The sequence below is a fragment of the Contarinia nasturtii genome, unplaced genomic scaffold (assembly GCF_009176525.2).
Source record: "Contarinia nasturtii isolate CC-2019 unplaced genomic scaffold, AAFC_CNas_1.1 Cnas_scaffold_2806, whole genome shotgun sequence".
In the NCBI taxonomy this organism is placed as follows: Eukaryota; Metazoa; Arthropoda; class Insecta; order Diptera; family Cecidomyiidae; genus Contarinia; species Contarinia nasturtii.
The window spans coordinates 115,424-129,305 of NW_022200123.1; the positions used below are offsets into that span (position 1 = coordinate 115,424).

Sequence of the window (13,882 nt, forward strand, 5' to 3'; positions counted from 1 at the left end):
ACGTTTCCATTCCGTTTGTATTTTATTAAAAATGAGATGAAAATGATCCGATTATCGATTGGATTTAATTCAGAAAGAAAATAAATCATTCAACACAGAACGTCCACATTAAACAATGGCGTAATCCCAATTTCTTGTGTATTCTCTCGTATAAAAAAAATGTAGCACGATGATGGTCGAGGACCTCAGTCAGTTGAATGACGTGTTTGTGTTTTAGTCCATTTCCCCTTTTTTTTCAAATATATTATAGGCTTGGATTTATTGGGTGCGCTGTGAATTCAATATTTCAGTAGATTGATCGATGGAATGTTCGTCTGCAATATAATTTTCTCGCTTTTGATTCAAATGAGGAAGGCATAAAGATGTAGACACACACCAGATGTGAAATACAAAAATCTACAATGCCATATCAATGGTGCACAAATATAAGAGACCGAATGTGGATTCGTATGTATTTTACGTTACTTTAGCTTAAGACACACAAATAACTTAAGCTGCTTTTCTTTTGATTGACAAATAATTGAATATCACAGATGAAGTGAGTGCCATTTCTGTCGTTCGGTGTTTCTAATATGCGTACACATTCACATGCTTTACATGTATTCTGTACTGTTTTGACTATAGCTGTGTCAAGCGATAATCGCCTTTGAGCGCGTTTTTTCAGTGGAAAAAAGGCGCTTGGATCGAAACTTGAAACTGGCCGGAGTGAGGCGATAAAACAAAACAACAATAATGAAAATCAAGGGAGAATAGAATGCGAAAAAAAATACGAAAAAATGGGTAAAATCGTTGCGATATCGCTTCGCTGCAAGTGATTTAGGTCGAAATGACAAAGACGAATTCAATGATGATGAAGAAATAGAATAAACTAGGTATAGCTCGCACTCGTTCACCAACACATACGTTCACACAGATACATCAATTCGATGATAAAAGAAGAGACCAATGGAACCATCTCACTGACTCTTTCCTTTCGAATGCCAATAAAAAAATAGCGTTCGCATAAAACAAGACTGTGCCGAGAAAATAGGGAAAAAACATACATATATATTATATATGTATATATGTGTGATGGAAGACACTCAAACGAATAAAAAAGACGTGTTCAGAATAAACGTTGTTTTTGCTTCTCTCTCTGTCTTTATATTGTTATCAGTTATCAGAGTTGCACCCGTATGTTGTCTACGAGTGGGTGTATGTGTACATTCTGCCACTCGGTTTTTCTTTTGCTTCATATTGTTTTTATTTCTCAAACTGAAACCATGCTTTTTGTTTTGATATGCGTCCGTTTGCTTCAATGCTGTTCGATACAGATCCTCATCTGTATGTTGAGATATTTTCGGTAGTATTTTCCAATTTGATTTTGTCGTTGTTGTTGTTGTTGTTGTCGTTGATGTTCCTGCCAGCGACCGAACTCTTTCTGGTTTCAATGTTGTGTTAATGTGATTGGGCGCTTTTGGCGGCATTCAACTCCTTTTTTCAGTCTGTTTACGCTGTCCAAGCCGATCATGTTACACACACACACACTCAAAGTAACCCCACTAACATTCAGCCGCATCAATTTCCAAACAACGTATACGCTTTCTCCGAATAATTAATAAAACTGGTTCCAATATTGTTTGACAATAAACACCAACACTAATATAATCGCCGCCGGGATAAAACGAAGAAAACTCTTATATTTATATCGAATTTTCGCCATCGTCATTTGTATTCAGCTAATATTTTGAAAGGCTGAAGCCATTTACCTCGAATTCAACAGAGCGATTAAGTACTGTATGTGTGTGTATGTGAGCGATAGGGAGAAATGATGTATGACTTGGACGCTTTTCGATAGTCTGTCAATGACACTGTACATGTTACAAATAAGAATAAATACACAGAAGAAAAAAGCATCCAAACCAGTTTTCGTTCCGCATTCGTCATTCGCTAAAGTTTTCGATGCGATCGAGCCGGAATAATTGAATTGGCATTCAGTGGTTCGCATCGAACAAAAGAGAGAGAGAGAGAGTTAGAAATTGCGGGAAAGGGGCGAACAGACGAAGAGATCAAAATCAAATTTACGAAAATCGTGAGAGGATTTGGCATTGATCGACCAAAAATGGACACATGATTCTTTTTTTTTCTATGCTGCGCATGCACACACTTGCCGCTTATTTGTGATTTTGTTTTCCATCTGCTCCTAGACATTCACGGACATGATGTATGCTTGAGTGAGAAAACAATAGAAATTCAAGCCTGATTTTCTATTTTGTATATAAATCGTGACGAATTTTGTATAGAATGTGAGACATCATAACCAAATTCCAATTTTCTATGGCAGTTAATCTGACTATATCCATGTCTGATACCTATTTGCATCATTATTTTGGTTTTCTTTCAAACAATTCACTCTCTATCCCTTTCTCCCTCGCTCTCTCGAATGTTGCCATGCCGAAAAATTAAGCTTTGTGGTTGTGTATTTTTCGCGTATTTTTCTACCATTTGACAAAAGTAATATGCAGCAACTCAACGCCGTAGATAATAGAAAAAAAAAACGAACGAAAAAAAATGAATAGCCGCCATTGTGTTCGTTATGGATGCAATTCTGAAGTATATTTATTGCCAAACATCCAATTCGAAAATTCATAAATCGACGTGAATTTGATCCGATTTTGCTAGGTGAAAAATGTGTTTGCACGCCACTGATTCGTAAGCAACAACACCCGAGCATTTGCCATGGGATTTGCAATTTTTCACACCGAAATGAACAAATACAAATGCCATCAACAATTTACGTAGTGCCCGAACAGTGAATGTTGAACACAACAAAAGACCATGGTAAATTGCAAAACGAGCACACCCAAACGAATTGCCATTATTTATTAGACAATTTTTCGTTACGGAAAAAAAACCATTCACGTCGAATTCGTTTATTTTCGATGGCCTTTGTTCGCATACTCTTCCATTTCCGATGCTCTATCCATACAATCAATTCACATATATATATCTCATCTCCATTTGGCGATTCATGACAAAACAATAACAGCATTATATCCACTTATATCACGCTCCCAAAATAATGCAAAGAAAATTGCAAAACCAACTCTCAAGTCGGGGAACAATGCAAACGGTTTCACAGCATTACCCGGATCCAGCAGATGAGCTGAACTGACAGTGACTGGTGTTGCATTGTAAATGTTATATGTGGGTTGGAAGGGAAGGAAGGGACAAACGTATTCCAAATATATCGAATGGAAAATAGAAAATGTAAATGGAATCAAGAGATCGACACAAAAAGATTTTTCTTGCAGTTTTTTTGCGATGATTACAATAGTTTTATGCAAAGTTTTTTTTGATTTGTTCTTTTTGTTGTTATGTTCGACTCTTTCTTGTTGGGAAAATGTAATGCTTTTGTAAGTGTTGTGAATTCAAAAACTTTTCTCAGTGATGCGCACACGCTCTGCCCAAATTGCAAAGCAGCTCAACCAAATAGCATTTACTATGATCTACGTTAGTATGTTTGCTGAAAGCCATTGTACGACGAAATCGTAGAGAATATAAAAACGACAAACTATATAAACTAAAAATGAGACGAAAACTACACACAAAAAATATTTCAAACGATAAATGAACATGAGCAAGGGAAAAAAGGGAGAGATGTTCGAGATAGAAATTGTAAAAAAAACGGAAATGTTAAATTGAACGACAAAATAAAGAAGTCCCCGTATTTGTATAATTTATTGAAAATTCATAATTTGTAACGTGATTTTATCGAAATGAAAAAAAAGCAGAGGAGAAAATCGTGTATCTGTTTGTCGAAATACAAGCAAAAAAACACAATAAATATGTAATGTGATTCGGACAATGTAGCTTTACGTCCACCCGAAATCACCATAAACTAGTTTATGGCCAATGGCAATTTGGTATTCATGAATGTTGGTTTCATTCGATTTGGGGATGAAAAAAAAAACAACACAGGAAAATAGAGAGAAACAATCACAATTCAACTTCTTTCAATAAATGCTAATTCAAGATCAGAACACATGCAATAATGTTGGATGTTGATTGTTCGGGTAAAATATATTGATCGGATGCGATTTTGGTGAGGATGTTTGCGCCAATCGTTGTTCTTAAATTACAAGCGAAATACGAAACAGCAACAAACAAATCGAATGTATTTGATGGGCTTATATCAGATAAGGGAGAATCAATTTTGTTGACAATCATACAATTATGTGTGACATTCGTTTTTTATTCGCTCTTTACCCGCTGAACCGCAGACCGAACAAGCGAATGAAACAATAAAAATGGAATAGCTTGTATACAAACAATGATCAATCATGCTTTAAAAAAAAAATCCCTCGGAATTGTATTCAAAACGTGTGGGCAAACGAGATAAAAGCACGAAATAAAAATAAATTTCACAAAAAAATGGAGATTTGAATCTGTGATTGATTTATTTGCATGTCGATTGATTGTGAACCCATTTTCCTTTTTCGTATATTTGTCGTCCCCGTTTTTTTAATTAAAATCCACTATTGTATATCATTCACGAAGCATGTCACAATGAATACGCTTACGAACCATAACAAGTCATAGCAGAGGAATTTTTGTGTATTCCAATTTCAATCGATTCGGCTGAGATTCAAATGCAATGAGAGAAATGAAGAGAGTTAAAGAAGAGAAATGAGTTCTCAGTTTGTTCCACTTCTACATGGGATTCGTTCCAGCATCTGACAATTCCAACTAAATCCGTATATATGATTTTCGTCACCAGGGGCGCTTTTATTACCCTTCTCTTTCTTCTTTTCGCTTTCTCTCTCTATCTATCTATCTTCCTCTCTTTCTTCCAAGCATTATGCATTAGTCCCATAACTTTGAGCGATGGATTTTCATTACAGACATGACGAAAAATCGTTTCTCTTTCTCCCACTCACTTTCTTTCGTCTGATCCGAATGTTAAATCGAAACACAAGAAATGAAACTCAAATACTTGAGACGATTTTCTCAATGCGTTATGTTCGATTTTGATCCAAGTGCTGCTTTAGATATTACACTCTCCGGCACCAAATCTATGTATGCTCCAATGGCATAACAACTAGAGTAAATGGTCAGAAAGTGTAGCGCACACAAGCTCAACTTGTTCAATCTCATCGCTGAATCAAAATTGACAGTTTTCATGGCAAAAGCTGGCACAAATACTTTCGACATGTCTGTTCAATTTGCCGATTGCAGTGTGTGTCGTGAATATGAGCTTGTGATTTAATGACCTTGATTTTTATTCCGTGCCGATCATTCGTTTCTCTAACGCTATAAGTGTTAGCGAAATTTTCTCACATCACACTGTCTTTCGTAAAAAACATTTACAACGAAAATAAAAAGACGACAAAAGCTACAGAAAATATAAATAAATCCAATTCTACATATAAATCCTGTCTTCGTCGTTTTTTATATTGTCTTTTTTCACTTGGTTCTTTTTTTTTGAGTCCAATATAGCGTTCCACTTTCATGTCATTCGCTTTAGCATCCAAATATAATTTAGTTGGACAAATAGCATTCCATTTTATCTAGCTTATTCTTAGCTTTCTCTTTTGCACTCAGAAGACAACATAACAACTGTCCCTGCAATTCTGGACACCATTTGATGTGCACAATTTGATTGCACAGAGAAAAAAACGAAGTGTCAACTTTAAGTGTATGTGTTCAATTTTAAAAAGCAGACAAAAATGGTGAAAGTCAAAGTAGAATAGAAAACGATGGTAAAAATATTTTTCGCTATTTGACATAAAATTCATTAAATGACACTTTCTTGAGAATTGAAATGTCCTTGCTACGCCACAATCCGACGGGATTTTATTAATGTTGGATTACATTTTACAAGAGCATATAAATAAAATGCTGCAATGGGTTAACACTTAAAACAGAAAGAGAAGGCGTTTTGAGTGTTAATGAAATGTATTTGGATAACATTTTAAATTGCCGTTTAAAATCTCGAATCTAGCGAGACAACGCACAGAGTGTCTAAAAACTTTCTGTCGACCAACTTTCCCATTCATCTTTCGGTTCGTGTGAAAATTGCGTATGAATTTGTTGTGTTGGAATGTGGTATGGATTTTTTTTGGGGACAAAAGGGAAAGAGACATCGAGAGGGGGAGAGAGAAAGCAAATGTGGCGTGTGCTGTTGTAAAGTCATCAAGTGTTGGCGAAGCGAATGGAATATTTTTACACTGTCGCCCTTCAATCACATTGCGCCAGCACTTTTACCTAGAACCACTACATCGTCTGTAAAGTTCTACATTTTTTCACATCGCGTTGTCACATCGTTTTATTCGTCTCATTTTCCATGTTATCCAACCTTAAGCTCTATTTATTTATTAAAATATAAACTTTCGAATAATGTTTAATGAGAAGCAGTGAGGAGATTTTAGCGCTTCTTTTTGGCGGGGTTTCTCTTTTTCTTTCCCTCTCTCTCTCTCTCTCTCTCTCTCTCTCTCTTTCTCTCTATCTCTATCTCTATCTCTATCTATCTTCGGGTCGTTATCGTTTTTTTTTTACTTTCGTCAAAGTCAATTCGCTTAAATTTGAATTTTGCGAATTTTTATTCGTTTCTGAAGTTTGACTTTGTTCACCTTCGCAACATCAGTCGGGTGTCAGTAAGTATCATATATATGGTTGTTGTTGTCATGGCTGTTATATGTATGTGTCTTTCAATTGGCTATCACGTTTACATATAAGAAATGCTTTTACATCATATCAAGTGAATGCAGAACCCCGACCGAATGTGTAATCGTTATCATACGTACTTTCATTGAATACGCATGCATGTAAGCTAGCTCGTTGAAAACAAGATAAGCTTCTTCGTTTTCTCATTCTTACCGAATCGAATAAGGAGCATGGGTCGACAAACGGTATACTGAATTTGTTTCAACAAACTTTTACTTTTTATCGTTTCCAGGCGAACAAACAAAAACACGTACACATACAAAATCACTTCTGAAGTTATTCTCTCGATGTGCTTTAGTGTCTACTTTTTATTAGTAGCTCTCCTTGTTCTGTTGTATGTTTCAACTTTTTTTTTCTCGCACATTGTCCTAATGGAACTTTCGATGTCTTGGTTATTTTTTTCTTGCTTGAATTTTCTGAGCGAATATAAAATGAGACATGAGAAATGACAACAGAGCATCGGGCAAATTGTCATTTTCGCCTGCGAATAACGGTTTTAAAATGAATTTAAGCTGAAACAGCGAAGCAAATACGTGGTCTGTGTTGTCTCCTTTTTTTCTTGTTCTGATTACATATATTTTAAGCGACCAGCAATGTTGCATGAAGTGAAACAATGGCAAAAAATGATAACCAAATTCAACACATTACAAGAATGAGATTAACAAGAAAACCGTAAGAAAATCACAACAAGACAAAAAAAAATGCTGCATCGTGCACTGTGAAATGAGAACGAGACGATGAAAGAAACATGCTTTGTGCATTTTTTTTGTTCGGTGCACGTTTGGCGACAAAAATTTACATGCGAATTATGCATGTGGGCGATGGTGTTGAACACGTCACTTAGATAAAATGAAATTCGTGTAATTTTAATGAAGTTTCATGAGAACCGTTGTTTTTCTATTCGTATCAATTTTTACAAGCAATTTTATTCATGAAATTCATGTTCATATGATACGGCCGTCTAGCTTAAGCCGTTCCAATGCGAATTATTCCCCATCTTTTTTTTGTGTCGTTTGGCTGAGACACGTTTGTAATATTAAAAACCACCATCCACTTGACTTTGCCGTAAGTCGTTGGCCATCACTGTCTTCTTCTCTGGTTTGTGTGCGGCCCCGGTGTATCGGGTTTAATGCACTAGAAAGTTTTGTCGAACCGTGTTGAAATGAATTCAAATGGCCCAAGTAAAAGCAGCATCAAGAGCTCTTGAGAGCATCACACATACTATAATACGGATATTTTAAGTCGTTAACTATATGCAACGTCACTGTGTAATTATATCCCATTGTGCTGCATCTTAATCATCAAGGCAGCAATTCAGAAAGACCTAATTGAATATTATCGCTTGATGAATAGCAGATACGACGTCGTTTTTAATGTGCTCTTTTGATTTTCTGCACTTTGTTATGCTAAACATTATATGCTTTTCGTTGTTTCCATCTCCATTGGCCGTGCACATCAACGCACATCCATGTCTTTCAATACACATGCATATTCAATGGTGCCGCTGCTACCGCTGCTGCTTCGCTTTGATTCTAATTACTGGTATTCATAAGATTCATGAGATAATGTTATATGATGCTCATTATCGCTACTGTTATTGTACACTTATTAACCGTTTGCGAATGTTTGCGCTGCAATCAAGTGCATATTAAGTTGCAAAATTTGCTAAACAACTTGAATAATGGATGGGATCGGGATGCGTTGTAAAAGTGAATTTATGCGCGTTCATGGTTTACGACACAACAGCGTATTAAATTTTTCAAATGAAAATGTTTCGTGTCTGTCGGCGGCACTGATTAAATTGCAATATGGACTCGTCATCACATGCAATGAAAAACAATTCACCAAGTCCATTGGCATCGGATTTTAATTAGCATTTTAAATTGTTTGGAACTTTATTCATTCACTGTACCTCTCGTCGCCCGCTTCTTCACATAAAATCATTGGCTGGTATTTCACAATTTTTGGTTACAAAACCGAAAAATTACATTCATGCGATTTAATAAACTGTATTCTAAATAACACACTGTAAAATCAATCACTAAATATGTATTTTCGTTTCGATTTATTTTATTTTCAGATATCGAGTAGAATACCAGCTGAAATTGAAATGTTTAATAATTCAATTCCACGAAATTTGGAATTGAGATATATGAATGCAAGGATTTAATTAAATACACAGCGCATGTAAACCACATAGCTTTGATACTTTCGCAACATAACTTCAACGGTATGAATAACTGCGGTGCCAATTATACCATCAATAATAAATGAATTCAAATAAATTGCAAAAATCAAGTGAACAGAAGAGAAGAATTGATGGAATTACACAGTGCATCTGAATCGGACAACAAACAAAATCCAGTGGAAATTCAGTAGAACAATGGCATACGATATGCGTTCAATTGATTCTCGGTCAGCGAACGAAAACAGGAAATGAGCATGCATTAAATGAAAAAAGGAGAAGAAAAAAATAACACTGTAAATGACTGGCATTGAACAAATTCCCAGGCGAAATATTATACAAATAAAAGTTCGACGATTATTACGCTGAAGTGAGCAAAAAATAATAAATTATCTGATTTCGGTTGCGCTCGCGCTCATTTTCGTAACGAATCATTGGACCGATGGAGAAAAATTGCAACTTTTCGAGCCAATGATGAAAAAATTACAAGAGTAAAAAAACTGTTTGGTGTGCGCTTGTGTGTTCGCGAGAGTGAGTGTTAAACAAAAGAGGTGATTTATCAAAACGCGTATTCGAATTTTTGGTCTGCATATCAGTCAATACATGCCCTTTTTGTTATTGACATTAACAAAATTTGTACATTTTTATCTACGCACCGCACCGCATTCCCAACGGGCGAGAAAAAAGAGAGAATTGATAAAAAAGTATCTTGTACTCTAATTGATTACACAAACCATAAATTATTTTCGGTGCGACACAGAGCGAACAAAAAGTCTCAAGTATTAATAAATGAGTGTATCAATTACCAAACGAAAAAAGGGAAACATTGTGTGAAAGAGATAAAAACAATCAAGGCGAGACTTCAACTATCGATTTAATCATCACACATTTGGTTTGGGTTCAGCCATCAATCTATTGTCATCGTCAATCTTATATTGGGACAATTTTGATTGGCATTCGTGTTCTCCAAAAAAAACTTACTCACCGAGATTTGGTAGATGATTTCCTCTCTTGATACCGGACCAATTCAATCAATTACGCAAAGTTTCACATCATAAACAACACATCGCTAATCATTAATAGAACATTTTAGTAATTATTCCAACACTTTTTTCAACACAAGAAATACAAATTCGCATAATAACGATCCATCAAACTAACTAACTGCGGACAATAGCATACATGCCGAATCAATTTGCAAAATCGACAAAAATTATTATCATATTAGTGAAAAATAGCTGTTGAGCGATAAATTACAAAACGGTTTTAATTAAAATTGAATAATTAAAATTTGCGGGCGCAATTAAATCAAGAGGCGTTTAATAAATATATTTTTGTGTGTGTGTCTGTTTTTTTTTTGGTCTCATCGAAAACATATAGCATAAAATTATGCACTTGTCGAAAATAGATTGATGAGTGCTCACGAAAATAATGCATACAAATACAGAATGCAAAATACATGAACAAAAAAACGATTGAATTAATACATCAAGTGCTCGATTATGTGAACATTTCGTTTGGTTAATTACATTGCTGCTAATGACAATGAGCATTTGCAAAAGGTTAATGGCTGCCATGTATTAAATTTGAACAAAGAACTGAAAGATTTACGAGAGTGACAACAACAACCGAAACAAAAAAAAATTCAGCCAGAACACGTTGAATGCTTTGTCACGCGTCTATTTATCAACGGTGATTAATTTGAGGCGCTAATAAAAACATTACAATCATGATGTTCACACGGATAACAAGATCACTCTCACAACTTCGTTCACAACATTGACCTGCATCTTTGTGGTCATTTTTCGAGAGAAAGTAAGAGCAATCGAGACAGCGAAAGGACGAGACGTGTTGCGACACTGAATAAACAAAGTTGAAGGTGTTTGAGGTCTATCCTACACCATTTCTTTGTAAACATACGTTAATTTGAACGTGAAGCAACGTCAGGCTACCCCCGTCATCGGCTGCATTACAAAATTATTTTTTCAAATAAAAACTGCACCGCACAGACTAAAAAATATACTTCATAAAAGAACGTGCGAATAAAAGTAACGACCACAACTGAATCAATTATTTGTGTGTTGTGGATTTTTACAAAACTTTGTATCGCCAAGAGCGGATTATCATCAGCCACAAAAAAAATTGTTGACCTAAACCAACGCCGAAACAAACAAACAAAAAAAGAGCGAGAAAAGGTTCCATATCGAAATGAAACGAAAAGAATGAAATGAACGTGAAATGAAAAATGTTTCTGTGCAAACAACACAGCAGCAATAACAACGGTGAGCAAAAAAATCATCAGCGCACTGAGATTTTAATGATTACCCACAGCAGTCAGTGGCAATAATACAAAAAGCACCAGTGCGACATTACCATTAAAGTCTATCACGAAAAACGGACACACGGAGAAAAAGAAAACGAAAGAACAAAACAGACGAAAAAAAACACACACAACCAAACTGAAAGGAATTCATTGCCATTATCGCCCCAACGGTTTGGTATAGCCACCGTTAAGTTTCACTTGCAACTGCAGAACGAGACAAACGAAGCAAAGAACGAGAGAAAAAAAAACGCCGGACGAATGAACAACACGAACTGAACACATAAAAGAATGATTGAACTAATGTGCAATGTACTAAATTACACTTGGAGCAAATTCACAGCGAACATAAAAAAAGTATAGCCCGTGAAAAGTAAAGGACCATCAACTTGCGACGGTGAATGTTTCAATTTTTTATGCACTCATTGCCGCCGTGTTTTAGCACTTACCGAATTGCATGTGAAATTCAACGGTGTGCAAATAAATGTGTTAACTTTGAACAATATAAATACTAATTACCCGCATTCATTCGCTTGTTCGCTGTCTCCATACACTCTTTCTTTTCAAAAGCTTCATTCATACCGGCAATGCAAACCAAATTCGCTTGAAATTGAAGTGAATACAGTCCGTTTTGATTGCAAAGTGTGTGTCTGTGTATGTACATTTTTCATCACTCGTACCCAACGAAAGTTCAATACTTTTTCTGAATAAAACGTGGGAGAGAGAGAAAGAAAAAAAACCGTAGACATTTCTGTGAAAAAAGGGACGCAAAAAAAAGAATAAAATAAAACGTGAAATTCGAATAATTATAATGTAAAATTGAATTTTTCCATTGGAATAAACGCGCATGAATTCAACGCCAACGGCGACACCGTCATTGCCAACTATTTTATTACACATCTGTCAAGTATTTATTGCCGCGCTGGAAAATTGAATCGTTTTTCACAGTCGATAAAATAATTTCAGCCAATGAAAACCATTTCATGACTACTTTATTCCAAAAAATGTGTTGGTACGAATGATACCACTGAAATTGCCAATAAAATTGTCAAATTAAATTAAAACAAAACAACAACAAAAATGAAAGAATAAAGAAAAAAAAACCTCAATAAAAAATTGAAAAAAACATTTAAAAAGTACCCCGAGAATAAAACTTAAAGTGTATTGCAAAACAAAATAAACAACAATCAGCAGCAGCAACGTAAAGTAAAAAAACTATTTATGAAAATGGTGTTAAATGCGATGAAAATATTGTGTGGTTTGATTTTATTGTTCCAATTGGTTGTTATTAAGTTGGCAACGTGCTCCACATTAGATTTGTACAAAAATGCTCGGCTCGGCACGAGGATCGTGCAGACACGATACGGTCGACTGCAAGGGCTCATCTTGCCATTAGATAGCTATAAATTTTTACGTCCGATCGAAGCATTTTTGGGCGTACCGTATGCGACTCCACCGATTCAATCCAACAGGTAGGTCATAAATTAACCAGTTAAATAAATATGTAGAATAGCCGTCGTCGTTTGGTTCGTTTGTTCGTTTGATTTTTTTTATTTTATTTTTCATTTTTTTGTGTATGTTGTGTCTTTGAGCGTCAGTGTATCTGTCCGGCGGAACAAAGCGATAAATATAAAAAAAAATCCATTTTGAGTCTCACTTTGAATTATTACAAGCATCGTATGTACCTTTGCTATTGAAAAGTCAGCCGACAGCGAGAAAAAAGGGCTGCATTTATGTTGATGTTGGGATTTTTTTTCTCTGTTGAATTGTTTTTTAACAGAAATATCGAAAAGGGGAATAAAACGGATGTTCCGTATTTCATTTGGAAGTTGGCCACTTCGTGTTCAATGGTATATAACCCATGTCGGATAATTGGGTGAAAAATACTTGAAATGCTGAGCTTTAAATTGCACTATAAACGTAAAGTTCTCTGATCCAAAACGGAATCACAATGTACAAGAGCTTTTTGGAATGCCAGACTGTATAGGCGATTGTGATTAACAGGCAAAACTTGTGTAATTTAATCGAACATCAATGATCCATGCTGTGAGTTGTACCAAAAATTGAATGGCCACTTCAAAGTGAACGCTGAAATCAATGTGAGAATTGATTGAAGTACGATGCCTTTGTTTTCATTTTCAAAAGGAAGAAAACAAAATCACTTGCAACTAGTAGTCAGAACGGCATTTAAAAAATCCATTTAAAACGAAATTTCGTTCATAAATTGAAAATAATAATCCTCTCATATTTTCAAAGTTTAGACGCGTATTCCATTTGCGGTCAATCGAAACGAACAATGGAAATAAGTTTTCGAAAATGCTCATAGATTAATCGGTATACCTTGATTTCTAGACATTTACAATCATGAATTGGTTGTTGGTTCGGCTTCATTTGTTATTCCACCACATAATGACAAGGTTCCATGTGTATCAGACGATATAAATATACAGTACTGCATTTATTTATCCAAGAGCCAACAATTTGCGCATTCATCTATGAATCGATGATAAGTGTTCAGGGTGTAATTGACCAAAGATCTCCGACAGACGCACAAATCTCCGTTTTATGATAATCACAAACCACAAATCTTCTAATTTCATTTTCAAATCAATTTATTTGTTGTAGTCTCTCTCTCTCTCTCTCTCTCTCTCTCTCTCTCTCTCTCTCTCTCT

The 13,882-nt window shown here is 35.4% G+C and overlaps 1 protein-coding gene across 3 annotated transcripts in view; it reads left to right on the top strand.

Annotated features, from left to right (window-relative positions):
* Positions 1-12,417: 12,417 nt before the first annotated feature.
* The window catches only part of LOC116349125 (neuroligin-4, Y-linked), a 183,251-nt gene continuing 181,786 nt past the window's right edge, over positions 12,418-13,882 (top strand). For all 3 annotated transcript variants that reach the window (XM_031780403.1, XM_031780402.1, XM_031780404.1), the window contains exon 1: positions 12,418-12,682. In XM_031780403.1, coding sequence (XP_031636263.1) covers positions 12,432-12,682 — 251 coding nt within the window. In that variant the 5' untranslated portion in view covers positions 12,418-12,431. The remainder of the gene's footprint in view (positions 12,683-13,882) is intronic.